The following is a 22,194-nucleotide window of genomic DNA, read 5'->3' on the forward strand; positions in this document are numbered from 1 at the left end:
AAGGCCCTCTCCCCCAGATAAACACTTTTAATAAAATGATCTCATATACGTGAGAATAAACATCCTAAAATATGAACATATATCCGAGTCTTGCTTGACAAATATCAGTAACATCATGTATGTGCACTATGACAAACAAGAGACAATGAATGGGAAAGGGCAGAGAGTCCCAGAAATTCATAATATATTGTCATGGACTGAGTCACATCCCCCACAAACCCTAACCTCCAGTCTTGTGGATGCAAACTCATTTGTAAATAGCATCTTTGAAGACTTTAATAGTTAAAATGAGGCCAGACTGAATCAGGGTGGGCTTTACTCCAGTATGACTGGAGTCCTTAGAAACAGAGGAAATTTGGACACAGAGTCTGTAGGAGTGATTAGGGAACAGGAGACAGATGGCCACGTGACAGAGGTAGAGATGAGTTATGGGTTGCCAGCAAGCAATCACCAGAAAGCTGTAAGCTTTGGAGAAAGCATGACCTTGCTGACACCTTGATTTTGAATTTCTAGCCTCCAAAACTGTGAAAATAAATTCCTGTTGTTTAAGCCAACCAGCCCGTGGTATCCGTTAGAGCAGCCCTGGCGAACTAAGACCTCTACTACATGAGAACAGATGATAAGTGACATTATACCTCTTTCAGTCATCTGTTCTCATGTAGTATATGTCTTAAAGTTTCAGCCTTTATGTAAGTGCCTATGTATTATGTTAGGTGAGTTGGGATTTGTTTTTCAGCTTTTTGGGACCTGTTGAGAAGGAAAACATATTTGCGCAAACTATTATATTTTCATACATCCAACAGCATTGAAGAATCATGGGGGAATGTGGCTGATGATTCAAAAGGAAATGAAGATAACCGTGAGCGATGCCAGAATTCTCAGTTAGGTAAGAATCTTGTTGAGATTCTAGTTACATTTTTCTGGTCTGTTCTTTATAGCATGTTGTCTTTCATTTACACTTTCGTAAAGAACCCCTGAAAAACTTCAGTGTATACTTTCGGCCTTTCAAAAGCATAAATGAATAAATATTTTTCAGATGATGCCAGCGGCAGGGACACTCAGAAAGAGGAGCTTTTCCAGCACTTCTATCAAGAGATTCAGAAAGAGCATGATCGTGAGAGGCCTTCAGATTGTGTCATTGTTTCTACCAATGAAGAACAGAGGTAGATTTATTTCTTTTTAGCACAGTCAAATGAGATGGTATACCAACTGAGTAATACTGAGTAATTAGCTATTCAGCCTTGAGAACATAAATCACCGAGAGTTGGGACTGTGGAAATGTTCCTTTAGGAATTACAAGAATGACACTGCTGTGTTTACCAAACTGCTGTTAATGGCAACTGTGGGTGGGAGATTTCTAAAGATTACTTTCTTATTTGCCTTTTCTGTATTGCTTAAGTTCTCCAGACTGAGCATCTACCAATTTTCTAATCAGCAAAGAAGAGAAAGTGGGTTCTGTGTGCCAGGCACTGTGTTTGGCTCTGGGGACACATCTGTGAACAAAATAGGCAAAACCCCTGCCCTTGTGGAGCTGACATGCTAGTGTAGTGTGGCCTCACTTTTCCAAGAAGCATTCCTCTCATTTCTTACCTGTTTGTCGAGTTCCTCTCAGCCTTTGCCTGTGCCGTCCCGTCAGTCTGGGGCGCCTCTGCTCCACCTGTCTAATGCGCGCTGGTCACTGAAGCCGACAGCAGCCCTGGCACTCTGGGAGGCCCTCCCCACTGCACCTGCCCTCGAGGCTGTGCACAGCTGCTCCGCTGGGCTCCTGGAGTGCCCTGAGCTCACACGCTGTCGGCCAGCACTTGCTGTGCTGTGTTGGAACTCCTGTCTCCTATCTTGGGGCAGACAGGGACTTAATATGTGATGGTAACTGTGTCTCTGGGTTATCTGCTTTGCTAGTGCATGGCAGAGGACCTGGCATGCAGACAAATGGCCGGTGGTGATGGTGGTAGTGCACGCTTCCTCCAGTTTAGCTGCTTGGCTGAGTGATGCCGAAGGTCCAGATGTGATAAGAACTATTATTTCCAGTTCAGGAGATAAGGATACATAAAAAGAAACTAAGTGTTTAAGGTAGCATTGGGTTTTCCCATGTTTCTATATGATTATCTGCCATCTTCTGATGATACAGAATTTTTATCCTGTGTTATTCCCTTTATGGAAATCTAGTTTACTTATAAAAAGCATCTTTTCTGTAAGAGTTTCTGAAAGCAGTATTACAGCAGCTCCATTTCATTTGGAGGGTATTGGGTTGGACCTTGGGAGACCGCATACTGGAAGAAATGAGGTCAGTTGCAGCATGGGGAGGGTAGGAGAGACCATTTCCTTTTACATTAGAAAATTATAGAATTTCCCTTGAATAATTGAAAGATAACCAGACATGCTCTGGATTAATTTGATTATGTAGTCATTTAAATAGAGCTTTCTGAACCCAGAGGCAGTACACTTGGCGCACATAGTAGCTTTTGTTTCCTTGGCATTTAGCAACTTTTTCATAAAACTCTGTGTCAAGCAGGGTTGGTACATTAACTGACTAGAAGAGCTTTCTCAAAACTTGTAGCAAGGGTGGCACCTGACTTGTAGCATCACGGCTGACTGCTGCTGCCGTTCAACTTACACAGCTCTGATATTCTTGCCACTTCCCCAGCTACAGAGCTGCCTGACTGGTGTTAATTTGAGCGCAGTGTTTGTGGTAGAGAGGGGTGCTGGAGACTGCTTTCCCTTTCCCCCTCCATCTGGAGTGGCGTTCAGAAATGACTCCTCAGACGTTGCCCCGCTTTTGCCTTGTGTTGGCGGTTCTGGCAGTTAGCCATGGATTAGGATACTTGGGTGGATGAGCCCTCTCGATGCAGTTTAGGAGCTGCTCTGCCATTGTGGAGCCAGCATCTGCCAGGGAATCTGTGAGCTAGGCCTGCTGTTTGCACAGTTGTAACTTTGATGTCAGAAAGATTTGTAGTGATAAATTAGATGGCTAATTTATTCCTTTATTCTCTAACACAGTAATTAATTTTCAAATTGTGTCATCCAGCATGAATTATTTTAATGATAATTTTGAATCATGCACTGTCACTCTGCAAATACGAACTTTGTCCTGTTTTTCTTGTTTTCTTCTTGAACTTATTTTCTGAAATCATGCCTACTCTCCTAAATTGCCAGAAAAGCAGGTTTCCTACCATGGTATTAAATTTTAATTCTCAAAACATATATTTAATATGTACCTGTTATATGTAAAGCTCTATGCCTGGCACAGCAAGGAACATAAAGATAATTAAGTAACAATTTCTATTAGTATAGCATGCAGTATACATAAACTTGTTTATGTACAGGTCCCATTTGTACACTTGTTATTTATATACAGGTTCCACCTTCCAAAAGTGGAAATGGCATAGTAAGAGCTGTACTCCCTATTAATATATGGCATACATATGAGGAAGAGTGGGTTACTGGTTGGGGTCCAAGGAGATGAGTCAAGGAGATTTGTCATTTGAGCTAGGCCTTTGAGGTGAGTTCAAGAAGCAAATGACAGAAAAGGCACAGCTGGAAGAAAAGTTTGGGGAGAATTGCAGAGATTGATTGCCTAGGGACCACAAGAAATTAAATTTAGGAAGAGAATAGAATGTTTGAAGATCAGTAGGTTACAACACCAGTTATACTAGGTTGGCGTCATGTCATGGCAGGACTTGGATGTTAGGATAATTTAGTTACTGTGACAATTTTAAAAGTAGCTCTTTTACCAGGATTACTCGGAGACTGAAGTATAGGATGGATTGTAGTGGAAAGAGAAATCAAGGATAGAAGATAGTGAATCTTTGATTTCCAGGCAGGGTGCTGTATAGGTCTGTCTGGGCAGGAATGGGAGCATGAACCCACACGAGAGGGAGAGGACAGATTCCTTGGGGCTTGAAGATTAAGGTTGAGGAAATCAGAGATGAGGTGACTCTGGGCTTTGGGTTCAAGGTTAGTTACGGAATAGTTGATGCTGGCTGAGCTTGCTGACTCCAGAGCAGTGGCTCAGGGCCTTAGCAAGAGAATGTCTCGGTGCCCATGCCCGCTGCCAGCACGAGTCTCTGTCAGAAACTATTGGCCTATGAGCATGCTCTCCTTTTTCTGAACATAATGGTCTCATCTGATCTGTAAAACGATCTTAAATTTTCCTTTGTGGTCTTTGAATTGAGATGACTTTGTCAAATTGCATTTGCATGCTTCTGTTTTGAAAAGGAACGTGGTGCTGGCCACCTTCATGGTGCTTGCCCTTGTGTCATGCCATACAAAAAGAGGGCTTTGGCAGACTCTGCTTCCTTTATTAAGTTATATTCATTGTCAACTATATGAAGACATTTTCAAAAAAATAAATTTCCTTTGTGATGGAGTTATGGCCAGTGCTCTTAACTATCTGATTCCATCAGACAGCTCACCTGTACTTGAATATTTTCCATGTTTCTGAAAGTGAAAACAAGTCATAGAACATGCATCATTTTTGGAAAAATAGAGTATCTTACACCCCACTTACCTAAGTACAGTAAAAATATAATATCCTATCCCTCCCTTACTTCAACTCACTGTACGTCAAAGTACCTACATAACAACTGCTTGGTTACTTAGTTTTATTTATTTTTTTATTTGATTGAAAGTAACCTAACCTTTTCTTGTGTGTGTGTTTTTTTAAGGGAATATGCAACAGCCATAGGTCATCGGTTGCAGGATCTTGGCCTTGTGGTGGAAATGATTCCCCTTGCCTCTGAATCGAGTCTCACTCGTGCACTCCAGGAAGTTAAACATGATGGCTCCCCATTTTGTGTTATTATTCAGCAGCCTAATGTGAAATTTTCTTCTTGCACCATAGTTTTGCTTCATGAATCTCTCAGAAGTAAGTTTAGTTTAATATAGAACTATCATTTTACATAGATGCCAGTTTAAAAATATCTGTCTTTTCTTTGTATGCTGGTAAATTTGAAGGTTCTTATTTGTTGTAACCAAACCAGATCTGGTTGAGGAACAAATAGCTTAAATAGATATCACAAATGACTCTTCCCATGTATTAAGACAATTGAAACATAATTCTTCTTCATTGCTTATTAAGAATCCAAAATATCTTATCCAAAATATTACGTTACTGATTCAGTTCTGTTATATGGAACTTTTGACCAAATCGTACCACCGGCTCTTCTGCCCTTGCTGAGTCTAAAAGACTGTATGCATCCTCCCCTGTATTCTCTTAGATGACCTTTCTTACCAACTTGACCTTTTCTAAAAATACATTCTTACGCTCATGAGAATGCACAAAAATGAACTTCCCTTTCTTCCCTGAAATAAACAAAGACAGATGCACACCTCATATATCACCCTCCATCTTCTCCATCCCAGTCAGGGCTGCTGCTTCTATCTTGTCTTGGCTCCATTCCCTGCCCCAAACAAAAGGCAGGCACTGGGAGTGCTGTTTTGTCCATCTACCGGCATTTAAACTGGGGTCCCCCTCTCCTTTAGGGGGGAGAGGGTGGGCTTCCTTGTGGGGGACCATCTTTGTAGCTCATGCACAGTCACGTCCAGGAGAACATGGGTTTCCTCTCTGCAGAGGCTTTTGGTCCCGTTCTGTTCTGTCCTTGTCAGTCAGGTCTGACTGCCTTCTGTGTGCAAGGTGTCAGGCCTGCTCTGCTTTCTTTCTGTGCCCAGGTAAGCAACAGGCAGGCATCTACAAACAGGCCCTGGAGAGTCCATCCCAGCATGTGTCTCCTTGGTGGTGAGGGATTTTCTTTGCTACGTCAGGAGACCATTCCCCTGGTGCTGAGATCTTGGGGAGCACAGTAGCTGGATTTAAATTATGCCTCTACCTTCTGAGAGAATTATGATGGAGCCTGTAGAGAAATGAATTTAGGATTGATGCACTATAATCCAGCCAAAGTACTGGGTCTGAACAGGAAGTCGTGAAGAGCACTTGTTTCCTGACATTTTGGGAATGCTGGATGTCTGTTATTCGGATTTTTCCACTTACTTACTTTGCCTCTCTACTGCTACCCATGCTCACCTGGCTGGCTCTTGCTCAAGACTGTCCTTAGGAGTCTGAAATGGCAGTTTTTCCAAGCATAGAAAATGTCTAATTTATTTTAAATAAATAAGACTAAGCCAAGTTTGTTATATGTAAGTTGGAGAATGTAAAAATATGTACTTTAAAAAATTACCCCCCATCTCCTGAAAGGGAAAAAAAAACCCAGTTTTTTTGTGGACAAGTTATGAAAAGGACTCATCTCATCTACATTCATGTCAGGTCATTGAGGAAATGTCACTAAGGTAAGTAGGTTGAATAATAAATACTTTAAAAAATAGTGCTACTTCAAGAAAACATGTAATCTCTTTTTCACATATTTCAAGCTCAGAAAATAAAAATTCTTTTTCACATCTAGGCTAATATTAATAGACACACATTTAACTTGTCATCCATGAATTTAATTATTGTACTCAGATCATAAATAAAAAAGAATGCTTTGGGTTTCTTTCTGTAAGCTTCATCCACTTTAGTAAAGTTAATCTTAACTGGACTCTATCTTTCAGTACTTTATATCCAATAGTTTGCTTGCTACCTAGCACATGTAGCCACTGTTCAGAAGTGTATGGAGCTTCTGAATTTAAAATAGTGAAACAATGAAACCTCAGAACCTAGAGGCAAACATATATCCCATATTGATTCCTAAATGTAATCTTAATACATTTTAGATTTAGCCAAATACTGTAATCCCCATTGCAGCTCTGCCAGAGCCCCTTGGATACTAAATTTGTTCAGAACCTGGTGACATATGGCAAGACAGACTAAGGGGTGCCTACATAAGCTTGAGCTTTTAGTCTTATTCTCAGCAGATAAACCTAAGTGAGATTGGAAGACACCTTTGCGTTGAATACAGCCACTACATAATGTAAAAGCCATTCTTCATGTTTAGCGTTGATTTTATATTTTCAGTTTAGAGCCTGGAGCACTCCCTGGCCTGGCCTTCCAAGGCTTTTTTATACGGTTCAGATCCCAGGGGCCTGAGGAAAACCTGCGGATCCCCTAGAGACTGGGCTACTCAGGCTGTGGTGATGGAGCGTGGAAGCCCAAGGCCAGCATGGCCGTCTGTCTGTCTTTTATCAAAGTATTGTATATACAGAGTTAGATAAATGAACACCGAAAAGACTTAATGAAAAACAATGGCCCTCCCTTCCCCCTTTTCTAGCCCCAGCTTCAAGTCCACAAAGGCTGCCATCTCAGCGGCTGGTCCCAGTTCTGAGAATCACCACTCATTGCAGCTTTACATCCTCATTGCTGGACCAAAGTAAAACACCTTCACCTTTGGGAGTTTTTGTTTGTTTGTTTACTCACTCTTCAGGTAGCCAGCAGTCGATGAAGTTGCATCCTGTCCTTTTTCAGGCAGGTTTCTTCAGACTTGAGAATTCCCATTGACACACATTCCCTATTACCTCTCTCTTCCGAGCTCTCTCTTTTGGTCAACTTAGCATGAAGCTATTCAATTGTGAGATGAGGGTTTGTATGGAAACAGTAAACCAAGCTGCCACGTGTTACAATTTTGAAACAGAACGTACTGTTTGATTTTGAAATCCGACAGGCACCTGCTGTTGAGGGTCCCAGCCACTTGAATCAATACATCTGTGCTGAAAGCTGAGACAGTTGAAACCACATGTAGTCAGATTAGCTTTTTTTTCAAAAATTTTTTTTATCATGATTGGTTTTTCTCTTGTCCCTTTTATAAATGGTGTTTTGAAAATACCAGAGCACCAGTTTGATAAAGCAGGCTCTTTCTTGTTCCTAGTCCATCGTGATATGCCCCTCGAGGATGCACTGGTGCTGCTAGCTGAAGAATTTAGGAGGGTTTTCACTAAACGAGAGCAGCGGGAATGTGCTGAAATAGCTCAGAGGGCCAGCGATCTGGTGGATGACTTCCTGGCACGGGAAAGCCTTCCTAGCTACTCTGTGCCTTTGGGTGTTCGGCACCTCTTCTTCCTATTAAATGAGGGAAAGCATTTGCACAAGGATGAGTTGAACCTGATCACTGACTACCTGAAGACCAGGAAACTACAATTGAAAGGTATTGGACACTGCCCCCTTTCCCTCTCCATATTAAACCCCAGAAAATCTTCTTCCTATAAATCCTTATATGAAAAAAAGTTAAGTATTTTTCATTTACTTGAGAGAATATGTCTCTGTAATATATGTATAATAAAAATGGTATCTGATTTGAACATGTTCCAGATAGGAATTTCCTATTTTAATATTTAACCTTTATAGACTGAAATGCTTCTTCTGAAACCAAATTTTCTTTTGAACCAGATTTTTAATATATAAATAGAATGACCTCTTATTTAGAAGATGGACATGTAGGAAGTAGTTCTAGTTCTCTATCAGTTTATTATTTTCCTGATTCTGAAGTTTCAGTTTTATTGAGACATTCATAGGGTTACCTGTAAGTGTATGAGTAAATGTGAAGAAGCAGCAGTTCCTAATTGTAAAGATTTTAAACGAGCATTCCTGTTCCAAATCAGACGCCCTAAAGTAGTGACTTTTTCACTTTGCTTATATTGAGTTAAGTAGGTAAGAAAAAAAATTACTTTTCCCTTGTAGGAAAAAGTAGCTGATGTCACAGGACTGTGTTAAAGCTTTAAAGGAAATTGTTTATCTTACAAAATGTAGAATATATGTTTTATTTTTTTACAATTTTATTTTACATGCTTTCTGGTTTGGCGGGGGACCCATAAACTTAAAATACAACAGTCTGGTTTCTTTTTGTTCATAGAAACATCTTTGTCTGTAAAAGTGAAGGTCCTCCTTGAATTGCCTGAGTTGTTTGTGCACGGGAGGCTTCTTTTGCTGTTTGTTTTCTTCATTTTCCAGACTTTGAGACGCCAGGCCCTTTAGCTAGAAGTGAGCATTCCTCATTTCAAGGCAAGAATAACCCCGCCGTAGGCAAGCCACCTCTACTTCCAACTGCTGGAAAGAATTCGGACCCAGGCCCTGCTCCCCCATCTCCTGTCAAGTCCTCTTTGTTAGGGGACAGACCCAGAGGGGGTCTCCTTCCTCTACCAGGTCAGTACTTCCCTCTAGGAGCAAGATGTATTTGCAGCTCCTCTACTTTATGAGTCCCCTGAGAAAGCACGACAGTTTAGAGCAACTGCAATGCAAAATGTCACATTTTTAATGAATGTTTAGATTTCAGAAGACCAGGAGAGGAACATTTGGGGTTTCAGTGGATGCCAAAGCCACCCAAGACAGCTGAGGCCTGCGAGGAATATCTGTCCCGTCTAGCAGAAGACAGTGGGTTTTGTTCCTCTTGACTGGGACTGAGTTGCCTAAGTTTTAATCCAGAGAGAAGCTCAGAGGACCCACTTAAACTGTCAGAACAGTTTAAACTGAGTTCTGCTATTGAGTACTCTGAATTCACTGATGTTTTTGAGACTTCTCTTCCTGAGTAGTTGGTGCTAAGTAGTATTTGACATCTGCCTAAAATGAGGTTGTATTACTCTGAACTTCTTGCATCATAAGTGACAGAAATCTAACCCGAGTCTACTTAATATAAAAGAAAGACCTGATTGACCCACGACACTGGGAATTCCAGGGATGACTAGCTTCAGGCCTAACTGGATTCACTTGCTCAAATGGATTCATCAGACAGTCATCTCTCCCACCTCTGCTTTTCTCTCCCCAAGTGTTCCAGACCTGTTCATCTTGAGTATAAAGAACACAGTTTTCCCCAAAGTTGTAGCAGAAGGCCCTGCACTGAAAGTGATGCTTGTCATCCGTTAGGTGCCCGTCCTCAACCATTACAATGGCAGGGGAGGGTGTATAGGGACTGGCTGCCAGGTGGAACACCCAGTCAGTCCAAACGGCAGAAAAGGGGGGGGGGCAGTTCCCCAAAGGAGAGGGGTGCTGGGCAAGCACTGACAACAGATGCAATAGGTGTTCATTTTGGATTTTTGTTTTTTTGTATTCAAGTTAACTTTTCTTTTTAAAATGTCTTTTTTTGTTTTTATGAAAATGATACTCTATATAAATAAAAATATAAAATATAAATGCTGCATATTAAAGAAGCGAATAAGTAAACATAAAAAGAAATAAAAGTCACCTGAGGTTTTGTCACTTAGAGACAATACAATTTGTTTTTTTCAATAAGTTGTGGGTATACAGAAAAATCACAAATAAGATACAGAGTTGTTATGTACCATCCTGTTTTTAACAACTTCTGCTAGTGTGGAACATTCATTATAGTTGATGAAAACACATTTTTATAATGGGACTATTTTTTCATTTTTCATTTTTAAATTTTATTTTAGGCAGTACTGGGGCTTGAACCCAGGACCTTGTACATGGTGAAGCAGGTGCTCAAATCACTGAGCTGCACCCGCTCTGCTATAACTGGACTATTAACTATCATCCATGGTTTACCTTATGGTTCACTATGTTATACAGACCCCTGGATTTTTTTTTTTTTAATTTTATTCTAGTAATGTATATGCAACTTAAAACTTCCTCTTTTAGCCACATTCAAATATGTAATTCTTGCTATTAATTATGTCCACAATGTTGTGCTACCATCACCACCATCCTATTATCAAAATTTTCCCATCATCCCAAATAGAAACTGTACAATTTAAACATTGACTTCCTGTTTCCTACTCTAGCCCCATCCCCGGTTAACCTGTATTCTAGATCTTGACTCTGAGTTTGCTTATTCTCATTATTTCAAATTTGTCCTTTTGTGTGTGGCTTATTTCACTCAACATGATCTCCTCAAGGCTCATGTTGTTATATGTAGCAGAACTTCATTCCATTTTACAACTGAGTAATATTCCATTGTGTGTGTATACCACACTTTGCTTTTCCATCCATTGGTTCATGGACATTTCAGTTGCTTTCATCTTTTGGTGATTGTGAATAATGCCACTCTGAACACCACTGTGCAATTATCTGTTTAAGTCCCTGCTTTCAATTCTTTGGAGTATGTACTTGGAAGGAGATGGCAGTCTTTTCATCTGTCCTCCACAGCTCTGAGGAAGTGCAGTCTTTAAGTCTCCTCGCCCTCTTTGTCCAGGGTGGGTTGGGACAACAGCTGCCCTCAGAGCGGGGCCCCTCTGATCTGAAGTAGCCAGTCAAAGGTGATCAGCTATCGGACTGCCCACTCCTGGATCTTGGGAGCCTAGGTCTTTTGTGCCACCCTGGTATCTGCATGCTGTACTTGGAGCTGGGTTTGAGTTCCTCACTGCAGCCAGCAGCCAGGCTGGGGGAGAGGTGAGGGTAGCAGCTACGTGGAGAATGCAGTTCCCTGGTATTTACCACAATTTATCAGCCACTTCCTGGTCTTCCACAGTGTTCTACTGAGCTCTGGAGTTTGGAAAGAGTTGATTCAGACAGTTTCTGCATGTTTAATAATTGTTGTGGTGGAGGGGTGGATTCCAGGAGTTTCCTGCTCCCCCATTCCATATTAATTGATTGGATCATAGCTGTGTTTTATCAGTGGGCCTGATGTATTTAAAAAGTCATTAGAAGGAAGCGGATGTGACTCAACGGACAGAGCTTCTGCCTACCATGTAGGAGGTCCAGGGTTTGATAACTCAGGGCATCCTTGCCTGTGTGGCGAGCTGGCCCATGTGGAGTGCTGCCACATGCAAGGAGTTGTTGCCCTGCACAGGGGTGCCCCCCGCTCAAGGAGTGCAGCCCCCTGCAGGAGTACAGACTGCCTAGGAGTGGTCCTGCCACACGGAGAACTGATGCAGCAAGATGACGCAACAAAAAAGAGATATAGAGAAGAGACAATATGAGACGCAGCAAACTAGGGTGCTGAGGTGGAGCAAGAGAATGATCACCTCTCTCCCACTCCGGAAGGTCCCAGGATGGGTTCCTGGAGCCGCCTAATGAGAATACAACAGACATAGAAGAACACACAGCAAATGGACACAGAGAGCAGACAAGGGAGGGGGGAGAAATAACAATAAGTAAATAAATAAATGTAAAAGCAGCCAAGCCTGGCTCAGACTTTAAAAGAAAAAAAAATCATTGGAAACGTCAGAAGTCATCAGTAAGACTTAAACTGCACATTCAGTGTCTGTTTTGTGTGCCCTTTATGTGGTGGGTATTGCTGTGTGCTGAAGGGATGGTGATAAACACTAGACATGATCCTGGTTAATCTGGTAGGGAACATAAACAGCAAATGGTCAGCAAATAAAAAATTTGAATGGGATGCATCATTGAGGAAAGGAATGGGGTGTAGTTCGAGAGAGGGAGCCAACAGACATGTGAAATAAGAGCAGTTGATGGGAAGTGGATGTGGCTCAACTGACAGAGCATCTATCTGCCTACCATATGGGAGGTCCAGGGTTCGATATCCAGGGCCTCTAGTTTTGTGTGGTGAGCTGGCCCACGTGCAGTGGTGCCACACGCAAGGAGTGCTGTGCCATGCAGGGGTGTCCCCCACGTAGGGGAGCCCCATGTGCCAGGAGTGCGCCCCACAAGGAGAGCCTCCCCGCCCCCAAAAAGTGCAGCCTGCCCAGGAGTGGCGCTGCACACACAGCTGATGCAACAAGATGACAACAAAAAGAGACACAGATTCCCGGTACTGCTGAAAATGCAAGCAGACACAGATGAACACACAGCGAATGGACACAGAGAGCAGACAATGGGGGCAGGGAGGGGAGAGAAATAGAGGGAAAAAAAAAGCAGTTGGTAAAAGCCTTTCCAAAGAGTTAATGTTTAAGCCCAAATCTGAAAGCCGAGGAGCCAGGTAGAGACTTAGCATAGCTAAAAACAACTCTCTTCAGCTTCACCCTTGGTGATGGTTTGACTGGAATCTTGGTTTCCTGGGGCTGCCTTAACAAAGTTCCACTGACTAGGTGGCTTAAAGCAAAAGTTTAGTGTCTCAGTTTTCTGGAGGTCAGAAGTTTGAAATCAAGGTATTGGCAAGGCTGTGCTTCCTCTGAAGTCTGTGGGGTTTGGGCAGTGGCTTGCTGGCAGTCCATGGTGTTCTCTGACTGTGGCATCACCCACTTCTGCCTCCATAACAACTTCCCCCTCTGTCCATCTGTGTCCAGATAGCCTCGTATTGGACCAGGGCCCACCCTAATCCATTTAGGCCTCGTCTTAACTAATAACCTCTTCAGTGATCCTGTTTCCAAATAGGGCCACATTTATGGGACTGGGAGTAGGGTTGGACATATCTTTTGGAGGACGCAAGTCAACCATCATAGCCGCGTGTGTAGAATTTCAGGTTGAAAACACTTTTTCTTTATTGACGATGTGGCTTCATTGTTTTTTATTACTGGGGCTGGTTTTGAGAAACTATTCTGACTCTTGGTCATTTTTTTTTTTTTTTTAAGATTTATTTTTATTTATTTAATTCCCCTCCCCTCCCCCAGTTGTCTGTTTTCTGTCTTTTTGCTACGTCTTGTTTCTTTGTCCGCTTCTGTTGTCGTCAGCGGCACGGGAAGTGTGGGCGGCGCCATTCCTCGGCAGGCTGCTCCCTCCTTTGCGCTGGGCGGCTCTCCTTATGGGCTCACTCCTTGCGCGTGGGGCTCCCCTATGCGGGGGACACCCCTGTGTGGCACGGCACTCCTTGTGTGCATCAGCACTGCGCATGGGCCAGCTCCACGCGGGTCAAGGAAGCCCGGGGCTTGAACCGCGGGCCTCCCATGTGGTAGACGGACGCCCTAACCACTGGGCCAAAGTCCGTTTCCCTTGGTCATTTTTAAGATAAATGGTTTTCTCTGGGAATTTTTAAGATCTTCTCTTGACCTCTGTATTAGTCAGCCAGAAGGTACCAGAAATCTGTTGTCCTCTATAAAGAGTGTTTATTTGGGGTAGAAGCTTACAGTTACAAGGCCCTAAAGAGTCCAACTCAAGGTACCATAATAGGTACTTTCTTACCAAAGTCTAATGGCACGTGTTGAAGCGAGATGGAGGGCAGTCTCTGCCTTGGTCTCTCCTTCCATTTTATTCTCAAGGCTCCATGGGTCCAGCTTCTTCCGATCTCAGCTGTAGGCCGGCATAGGGCTTGTCTCCTCCTGGGGCCAAAGGATCAAAGTTCTCTCCTCTTCTGTGTCATGACAAAGTTCTCTCCCCTGACATCTGTGGCGCTATTTTGCATTTCTCGTGTATCATATTCTGTGTGTGTTTTTTTTTTAGATTTATTTTATTTATTTTTTTCTCCCTACCCACTTGTTGTTTACACTTGCCATGTCATTTCATCTTCCTTGTTTCCTTAGGAGGCACCGGGAACTGAACCTGGGACCTCTGCTGTGGGAGAGAGGTGCTTAATTGCTTGAGCCATTTCCACTCCTTGCTTTGTTGTGTCTCATTATGTTTTCCTTGTGTCTCTTGTTGCATCAGTTTGCTGCTCCTGCCTGTTGCTCCAGCTCACTGTCTTCTTTAGGAGGCACCAGGAACTGAACCAGGGACCTCCTGTGTGGTAGGTAGGAACCCAGTTGCTTGAGCCACATCTGCTTCCCTGTTGTGTGTCTTCTTGCATGAGTATCTGTTTATATAGCCTACCAAGGGGGCAGGGACTTAAGCTGGGTTACATACAACTGGCAACGTCAAATCAAAGACACCCCAGCTGAATCTAATACAGTCAAAGGGGCTCATGCCCAGAGGAACAGACCAGTTTATAATCAATCTGTGTCTTCTGGATTTCAAAAATAATATCAAACTGCTACAACTTCCTACAGTGTTCTGAAATATCACAATACTGTGTCTTACTGAGGGTTGTTCCTTATGTTGAACACTTGTTTGGTAGGCCCTTCAGGGGAGACATGTGTCCTTCAGCTCTGGGAAATTTTTAAAAATTTTAAAATTTTAAAAAAATTTCTTTGAGAATTGCCTTCCTATTGTTGGACCTCCTGGACTACTCTTTTAATTATCTTTCCACTCTGGTTCTCCATTTTGTTTTCTTTTTGTTCTGCATTTCGGGAGATTTGACTTTCTTTTTATATTTATTTTTATTTATATCAATTTCCAAATGCTTTGTTTCTCTGATCATTTTTATAGGATCCTTTTCTTGTTTCATTGAATTGTCTTTTCTCTCTGATGCCATCACTTATATTTTTTTGGAAGGTTTCTGTTTCCTCTGAGTTCCATTTTTCTATCTCTTTGGGTGTTTTCTTATTAAAGGCTTTTCCTGAGGATTGTGGAATCACTCACATTTACGAGTGAGGGGGACGTGAACTTGGCCCAATGGATAGGGTGTCCACCTACCACTGGGAGGTCCGTGGTTCAAGCCCCGGGCCTCCTTGACCCATGTGAAGCTGGCCCATGTGCAGTGCTGATGCGCACAGGCGCGTAGGGGAGCCCCATGCGCAAGGAGTGCACCCCATAAGGAGAGCCGCCCAGCGCGAAAGAAAGTGCAGCCTGCCCAGGAATGGCGCCGCACACATGGAGAGCTTACACAACAAGATGACACAACAAAAAGAAACACAGATTCCCATGCCGCTGATAAGGATAGAAGTGGTCACAGAAGAACACAGCAAATGGACACAGCAGACAACTGGGGGGGGGGGAATAAAAAAAGAATGAGGCATTAGAATAATGATTGGCATTTGGGTATATAAGCATAATTTGTGGCTAATGGTCTTCACAGTGGGGTGATAGAATGGTAAGCCATCTTTTTGTTCGGGAGCCCCAAAATATCAGTATCTGGATGACTTTTTAGTAGGGCTTATTTTTTCCCAGAAGAATCCTCTGTTTTCCTGGGGATGGGGAGGGTGCCTGTAAGACTGGTTGTTGGCCCTGTGAGATGGGGGTAAATGGGGTCCTTCTTCCAGAATGCATGCTTTAACATTGTTCTGCTTTCAGCCGTGTGCTTCTTGCCTGTTCGGCTGTGTGCTTGATGTACTTGAGCCCAGTGCCCTTCTGGTTAAGTTTCTTGCGAGTGTAGACCTCCCAGGTCCTGTAGGGATGGCAGGGGAGAGTAGACATCTGGCTGCACGGGGTGGTGGAGTCTAGCAGCTTGGCCTACAGACTTCAGTCAGGCCCATGGTTTTCAACCCCATGTCTTATATCTCTCTGGTACCTGGGGCCCCAGTGTTTCTCCTTTCCTGGCTCTTTGGAGTATAGAGATTTAATCCCCTGTGTCGGTACCTGCTGTTTCATGTATTGCATACCTTTGTCTCTCCTTCCCAGTTTGTTTTGTGTGTTGTGTGCGTTGGGGGTGGGAGTAGGGAAGAGCAAATGTTTTCATTTGGCCACGTTGAAAGGAACTTGTCCTGAGGTCTTTGGAAAGTTGGCTTTTCACCTGGGCCTTCAATAGAATTTGGACCTGGAGATACACCTGTGCATAAGAGTCAACTATTGCTTTGACCTTGTCTGTGAGATCATTTTAGCCAGATACCTTTCCTGTGAGCAGTGTTTTTCCCTTTACTGTTCCTGTGGATGAAAGTAGAAGGAATGTACTCTCGCTTCAGCAGCTGTCCCTGTGCGCGTCTCTTCTCGTCAGGTTTCGTCAGCGTTGAGACTGTGGCCCTGGGTGGCGTGCCGTCCTGTGCGCCTCCCTTCCCCTTTTGAGCTGTTCACTGTTGGGATGAGTGTGCCGGCGGTCTGCACCCTTCCGTCACTGCTGGAGCTCTTTTGCTGCCATGGCCCTTCCCTCTGCTGTCAGCACCCCGCTGGGGGCCCCAGCCAGAGAAGCTGAGTGTGCTCTTGGCATAACCTTTCCCAATACGCTCCAGAGGCTTCTCCACGGGGTGTCGCTGTTACTTCCGGCAGACCCATTCTTACCACCTGGTGTTTTCCTGTGAGAAGGGAGTGAATAGAGGGAGAAGGGCTCAGGAAGAAATCTATTTCTTCTACGGTGCTCCCCATCCTTGCCATTAGTTTGAAAACAGACCTCTTTCAGGCTCTCCACCAGGGCTAGGTGCTTGCCTCAGGCCCTGGATGAGAACTTTGAGAAAATATGCTTTCCCTGGGAGGGTAAGGGCTGTGCAGGGCAGGCTGTCTGTGGAGGAGGGAAGCAGCAGTGGTGCTGGGGGGTGTACCAGACCACAGTGGGCCACGTAAAGCAAATGTTCTGGATGGATGGGTAGATGGACAGACAGACGGATGGATGGATGGATAGATGGACAGGTGGATGTTAGATATTTTAGGCTTTGTGGCCCAAGAAGGAAAATCAAGGAGGTTAGGTAAGTATTTAGGTAACCATTTCAAATAAAACCCTTTTTAAAATGTAAAAACCGTTCTTAACTCACAGGCCTTGAGGACGCAGGCAGCAGGCTGGATTTGGCCCGCAGGCTGTAGTGTGCTGACCCTGGACTAGCACATTGAGGAACCATTTGGGCCCAAATAGGACTTGGCAGATCTCTTAGGAGCTGAGGTTGAGCCTTGTAGGAGTGGCAGGTTACTGCTTGCTTAGCCCTTTTCTAGACGTTAAGAAAGACCCCTTTGGAGCGAACAGGGGGATCCTGGTCGTTGTGTGTCCTCCTGTTTTATGTTTTGGGTTTTGCTCTCTGCAGGATTCCTCAACCCTAACGGTCTGCTTTCCCCTCCCCTGCTTCTTTGGAACACTTCCCTCCCAAGGCCGCCAAATGCCAACTACATGGAGAGTAGCTGGGCCTCTGGGCCCCACCACCAGGTGAGGTGCCAGGTGAAGTGTGGGTGACGCTTGGGGGTGGTGCTGGCCATCCAGGAGGACTTTCCATGATGTTGGAAGTGTTGGACATCTATATCAGGCTCCTGTGGCTAGTGAGCTCTTAAAATGTGACTAATTCGACAGAATTTTAAGTTTTATCACTTTTTTCTTTTTTTTTTAAGGCGGTACCAGGGATTGAACCTGGGCCCTCATATATACAAAGCAGGCGCTCAGCCACCACTGAGCTACATCTGCTCTGCTTATTTCGTTTTAACTCATTTAATTTTACATAGCCACATGTGGCTAGTGTCTGCCTAATGGACGGCACAGTTCTGGGCCTGTAGAGGCGCCGCAGAACTGCAGCAATAGATAGGAAATATGTTTTGTTTTTAACCTGTAGAATGTATTATTTCTTAGTGTTTTCCCTCCTCCCTGCTCTTCTTAAATACTGTAAACAAAGGTGCCAAAAAAGGAAAATATTACATCTCTACCATAAGTGTATGTCATAGTCAATGGCTGTTGAATAGAAGGTAGCAATAAAAAAACCCCACACCAATAGCATTACGAAGTTCTTGCTGGATGCTGCTGGATGGCTCAGCCTCTGAGCTTACCACTTGCTGTCCTCCTGGTGAGAAAGATGATCGAGGGTCACAGAGGTGCTGGCAGTACATGAACACTACTAGAGAGCACCCCTTGATTTACTCAGAGGGATTGCAAGAGCTGGGCAAGGGGAGTATCATCTGATGGTGTTACTGTCATTTAGTTGTGTGCCCATGCATCCCTGATATTGTCCTGAGCTGTGGGTGCCCTGTTTCTGCTTGACTCAGGAAGGCACATGCCTCCTCTCACGTCTGGGAGGAGGATGGGCATCTCATCTGCCATATTTAAGGTATGACGGATGGATCCCCAGGCCTGGCGTGGGTCCTGCACACCTTGGAAGCTACCCCCATCTTCCACCCCCGTGCAGACCTGGCCAGCCCTTACCTCAGACGCTGCCTTCTCTCCATGCTGCCCTAGACCCACCAAAGCACGAGGGCAGACCTTTGCCTGGTGTCCCAGGGCGTGGGTGAGAAGACCCGGGGTGGAAGAAGACCGAGAAGGTATTTTGTGGATTCATTTCAGTCGTATTCAGGCCTACTAAACTTAGGTAAAGGGCTCACCCTCACTTCTCCTTAAGTTCACTTGAGTTCTGTCTTCTAAAATTTGGGGTTAAAGGTGTTAGGAAATTGGCCTTTGTCTCTCTTTGTTCTTCATGTAAACAACCTTTGATACTTAATGCCATTGAAAAGTTTCAGCCCCTTATTTTTCAGTCTGACATGCTTCCACGACACCGTCCGTGTATTGCTGTGCTTTAGTATAAGGGATGTGCATTTACAAAATGGTGGCAAGACATGGAATAAACGTAGGTCAGTGACTCCCGCCCTCCTGGGAACCTGGATAATTTAATCTAAACACCTTCATTTGACAGACTGGAGTTGTAGAACCATGTGTTGGGGGAAATTTGGGGAACTTTCTCTACCCCTAAGATGACCTCAAAATTTCTAAGGCCCTCTCAGCCCCCAAATTTTAGGACTACTAATTGGGGGATACATTTTTAAAACACAAAAAATGGAAACAAAAAGCATGCGCTGATAAGTGGCTAACTGTAGTTAGCATGTGCGGACTTCTTATGTGCCAGGCCTTGTGCTAATGATGGCTTTGAGGTTATTTCATTTTGTCCTCATCACAGGCCTATGAGCCACCTCCTGTGATCATTTGCACTTTACAGAGGAGTCACCTAAGGCACGGAGGGTGATTAGCACGCCCAGCAGGACCTGGTGGAGCCAAGACCTGCTCACAGCCATGTTACTCCACGCCTGCGCTCCTTCCCACCACGCAATCCCAGCAGCAGATACATGCTGTCCAAAAATATCTTAGATTTCCACCACATCCTTTCATCCATAGCCCCCCTTCTGTAGGCCAAAAGTATTTTCACACCGCTTAGGTCTTATGATTCATCTCCGGAGAAGGGCTGTAGAAATTCAGAGGGAAGGAGCGGCGCGGTTAGTGTGGGTCTGGGTGAAGCCTCAGAAGCCTAATGGAAGACTTGGCCTTGGAGGAAAACAAGTCTTTGGGTACCTGAAGACAGCGTGATCTCCTGCTGTTAGAGGCACAGGCAGGTGAAAGGTGCTTATGGCTAGTGAAGGGGGGGACTAGGATTAGGTGTCCCATTTTCCTCCTCTGCAGTGTAAGGCTGTCTCGGGAGTTAAATGATATTATATAATGAAAATCTTTTTGGCCCTCCAAGAATTGCACATATGTCTGCTGGTGCCACAACTTGATTCATCTGGTTCTGTCCGTGGGGCCTGGTGTGGCTGAGGGACTTTGATCAAGCCGGGTGCTTGGCAGACCCGGGCAGGGATGTGAGCTGACGCTGGTGTGTGTTCCTCCTCTTCACAGTTCACAAGCAGGCCATCCAACCCACATCTTTGCTGAACCAAGGAAAGTTCCGCCACTCCAGGGGAATAGCGTGGCTGCTGCCCAAGGGGTGCCTTCACCCTCCTCCAAGGACCAAGCCCCGTCTGGCCTGGTGCATTGATGTCCAAGGCAGTGAGCACAGGTGGCATGTCCTTTCTATCTGATGCATATCCCCATGGAAACTTTTTTCCTGTTTGGAGTTTCTTTGTGCCAAACATAGATATTTGTGGCTAGACATTGTTGTAAACATTGGATCCTTAAATTGCTCAGTTGTATGCATTTTTTCTCTCTTTTTTAATGTATGCATTTAAGAATACAATAAAAACTTCTTTTGCATACTGGTTGTCCCCTTTTTGAAAACTTTATTTTGGAATAACTTTAGATTTACAGAAAATTTGCAAATTCGGTACAGGGAGATCCTTTTCACCAGTCGCTCCTGATGTTAACATCTTCTATAACCACATCCTCACGTGCATTAGGTGTGTTCAGTCTTTGAGTTTAGCTTTCTAGTAGGCATGAAACATTAGCCAGTGTTTTAATTTGTATTTCCCCGATAACTAATAATAATGCTGTACCTTCCTGTTTTTCCTTCTTTATCTTTTTAGGGAGGGTTAAGGAGGACTCCCATGGATGACTTTTTGTCAGTCATAAGGAAATAGATTGACTCCTCTTTTAATTTGGAGATGACAGAGAGCTAATAAGAATGTATTATAGAATTTTAAAAATGAGGATGAAAAGGTTGGACTGGAAGCCTTGCAAAAATTTTTCTTTTAAAAACCATTTTTTCTTTTGACTCAGGCACCTCCCTTAGAGCATATGAACACAGAAGTCTTTCCCTTCATGGTGTGGAACGTTCCATCTGGCCTGGGAGCTCTTCAGCTTGCTCTGTGGCCTGTCGGTTAGTGACCTGCTGACCTAGGAAATGGGCCCTATGGGTTCTGGAAGGAAGCCCCCGTCTGTTGGAGAGGGACGGGAGGTCGAGAAGCTCCTCCCTGGGGAGTCCTGGCATCTGTCCTGCAGGTCTGGCCTCAGGGGCTGGGGTCAGCTGGGCGTGAACCCTCCTCCTGAGGGGCACTTGGGCCCTCGCTGGCACTTAAACGTACATAAGCTTTCTAGGGACACTCTGCGTGGCTGGGTGAATTAACTACAGGGGAAAACTTTATTTTCTGATAGTCATCTAAATAAATTTAATGGAACAAGATAGAACAGTAACTTGTATTAGAGTTTTGAAGACAGTTTATATATTTATTAAAAGCATAGATTTTCTTGATGTGTTTTCTTTTTAAAAATTTAGTGTCAGCGAATGGATATAGCTCAAGTGGTTGAGCTTCTGCTTCCAATGTATGGGGTTCTGTGTTTAATCCCCAGTTACTCCTAAAAACAAACAAATGTAAAAGCCAGCTCTCAGTGGATGAGTGCTTGCTTCCCATGTATGAGGTCCTAGGTTCAGTCCCTGATGCCTTCTAAAACACACACACACAAACTTAGTATCTTAGTTTGCCAGGCTGCTATGACAAAAATCACTTAATAAGTTACCTTAAGCAAAGGAATTTATTGCCTCATGGTTTTGGAGGTTAGAAGGGTTGCTTCTTCCCAGGGCAGGTAGCATTCTGGTGGTGGTTTGCTGCAATAATTGGGGTTCCTTGGCTTGCCCCTCTGTCTTCCACAACATGACAGTGTGGCATCACATTGCAATGACGATGTCCTTTTTCTGCTTCTGTGACTCTGTACGGCCCCTGGTTGTCTGAATTAAGACCCAACCTCGGGAAGTGGACTTGGCCCAGTGGTTAGGGCATCCGTCTACCACATGGGAGGTCCGTGGTTCAAACCCCAGGCCTCCTTGACCCGTGTGGAGCTGGCCCATGCACAGTGCTGATCCGCGCAAGGAGTGCCGTGCCACGCAGGGGTGTCCCCGCGTAGGGGAGCCCCATGCACAAGGAGTGCGCCCCATAAGGAGAGCCACGCAGCACAAAAGAAAGTCCAGCCTGCCCAGGAATGGCACCGCACACATGGAGGGCTGACACAAGATGATGCAACAAAAAGAAATACAGATTCCTGAGCCGCTGACAACAACAGAAGTGGACAAAGAAGAACACGCAGCAAATAGACACAGAGAACAGACAACAGGGGTGGGGGGGAGAAGGGGAGAGAAATG

At 44.3% G+C, this 22,194-nt stretch overlaps 1 protein-coding gene across 10 annotated transcripts in view; it reads left to right on the forward strand.

Annotated features, from left to right (window-relative positions):
* Window positions 1-20,377, forward strand: part of LOC101424228 (nuclear receptor coactivator 5-like) — an 80,681-nt gene extending 60,304 nt beyond the window's left edge. For 7 of the 10 annotated variants that reach the window (XM_023584632.3, XM_023584629.2, XM_023584635.2 and 4 more), the window contains 8 exons: window positions 804-886; window positions 1,037-1,163; window positions 4,665-4,864; window positions 7,794-8,069; window positions 8,873-9,064; window positions 17,467-17,585; window positions 18,600-18,682; window positions 20,022-20,377. In XM_023584632.3, coding sequence (XP_023440400.1) covers window positions 804-886; window positions 1,037-1,163; window positions 4,665-4,864; window positions 7,794-8,069; window positions 8,873-9,064; window positions 17,467-17,585; window positions 18,600-18,682; window positions 20,022-20,160 — 1,219 coding nt within the window. In that variant the 3' untranslated portion in view covers window positions 20,161-20,377. Of the gene's footprint in view, window positions 1-803; window positions 887-1,036; window positions 1,164-4,664; window positions 4,865-7,793; window positions 8,070-8,872; window positions 9,065-14,353; window positions 14,433-17,466; window positions 17,586-18,599; window positions 18,683-20,021 lie in introns of all 10 variants that reach the window. The other 3 variants (XR_009181567.1, XM_058280048.1, XM_058280047.2) reach the window with 3 other exon arrangements.
* Window positions 20,378-22,194: the final 1,817 nt, after the last annotated feature.

This window comes from Dasypus novemcinctus, chromosome 18, assembly GCF_030445035.2.
Source record: "Dasypus novemcinctus isolate mDasNov1 chromosome 18, mDasNov1.1.hap2, whole genome shotgun sequence".
NCBI lineage: Eukaryota > Metazoa > Chordata > Mammalia > Cingulata > Dasypodidae > Dasypus > Dasypus novemcinctus.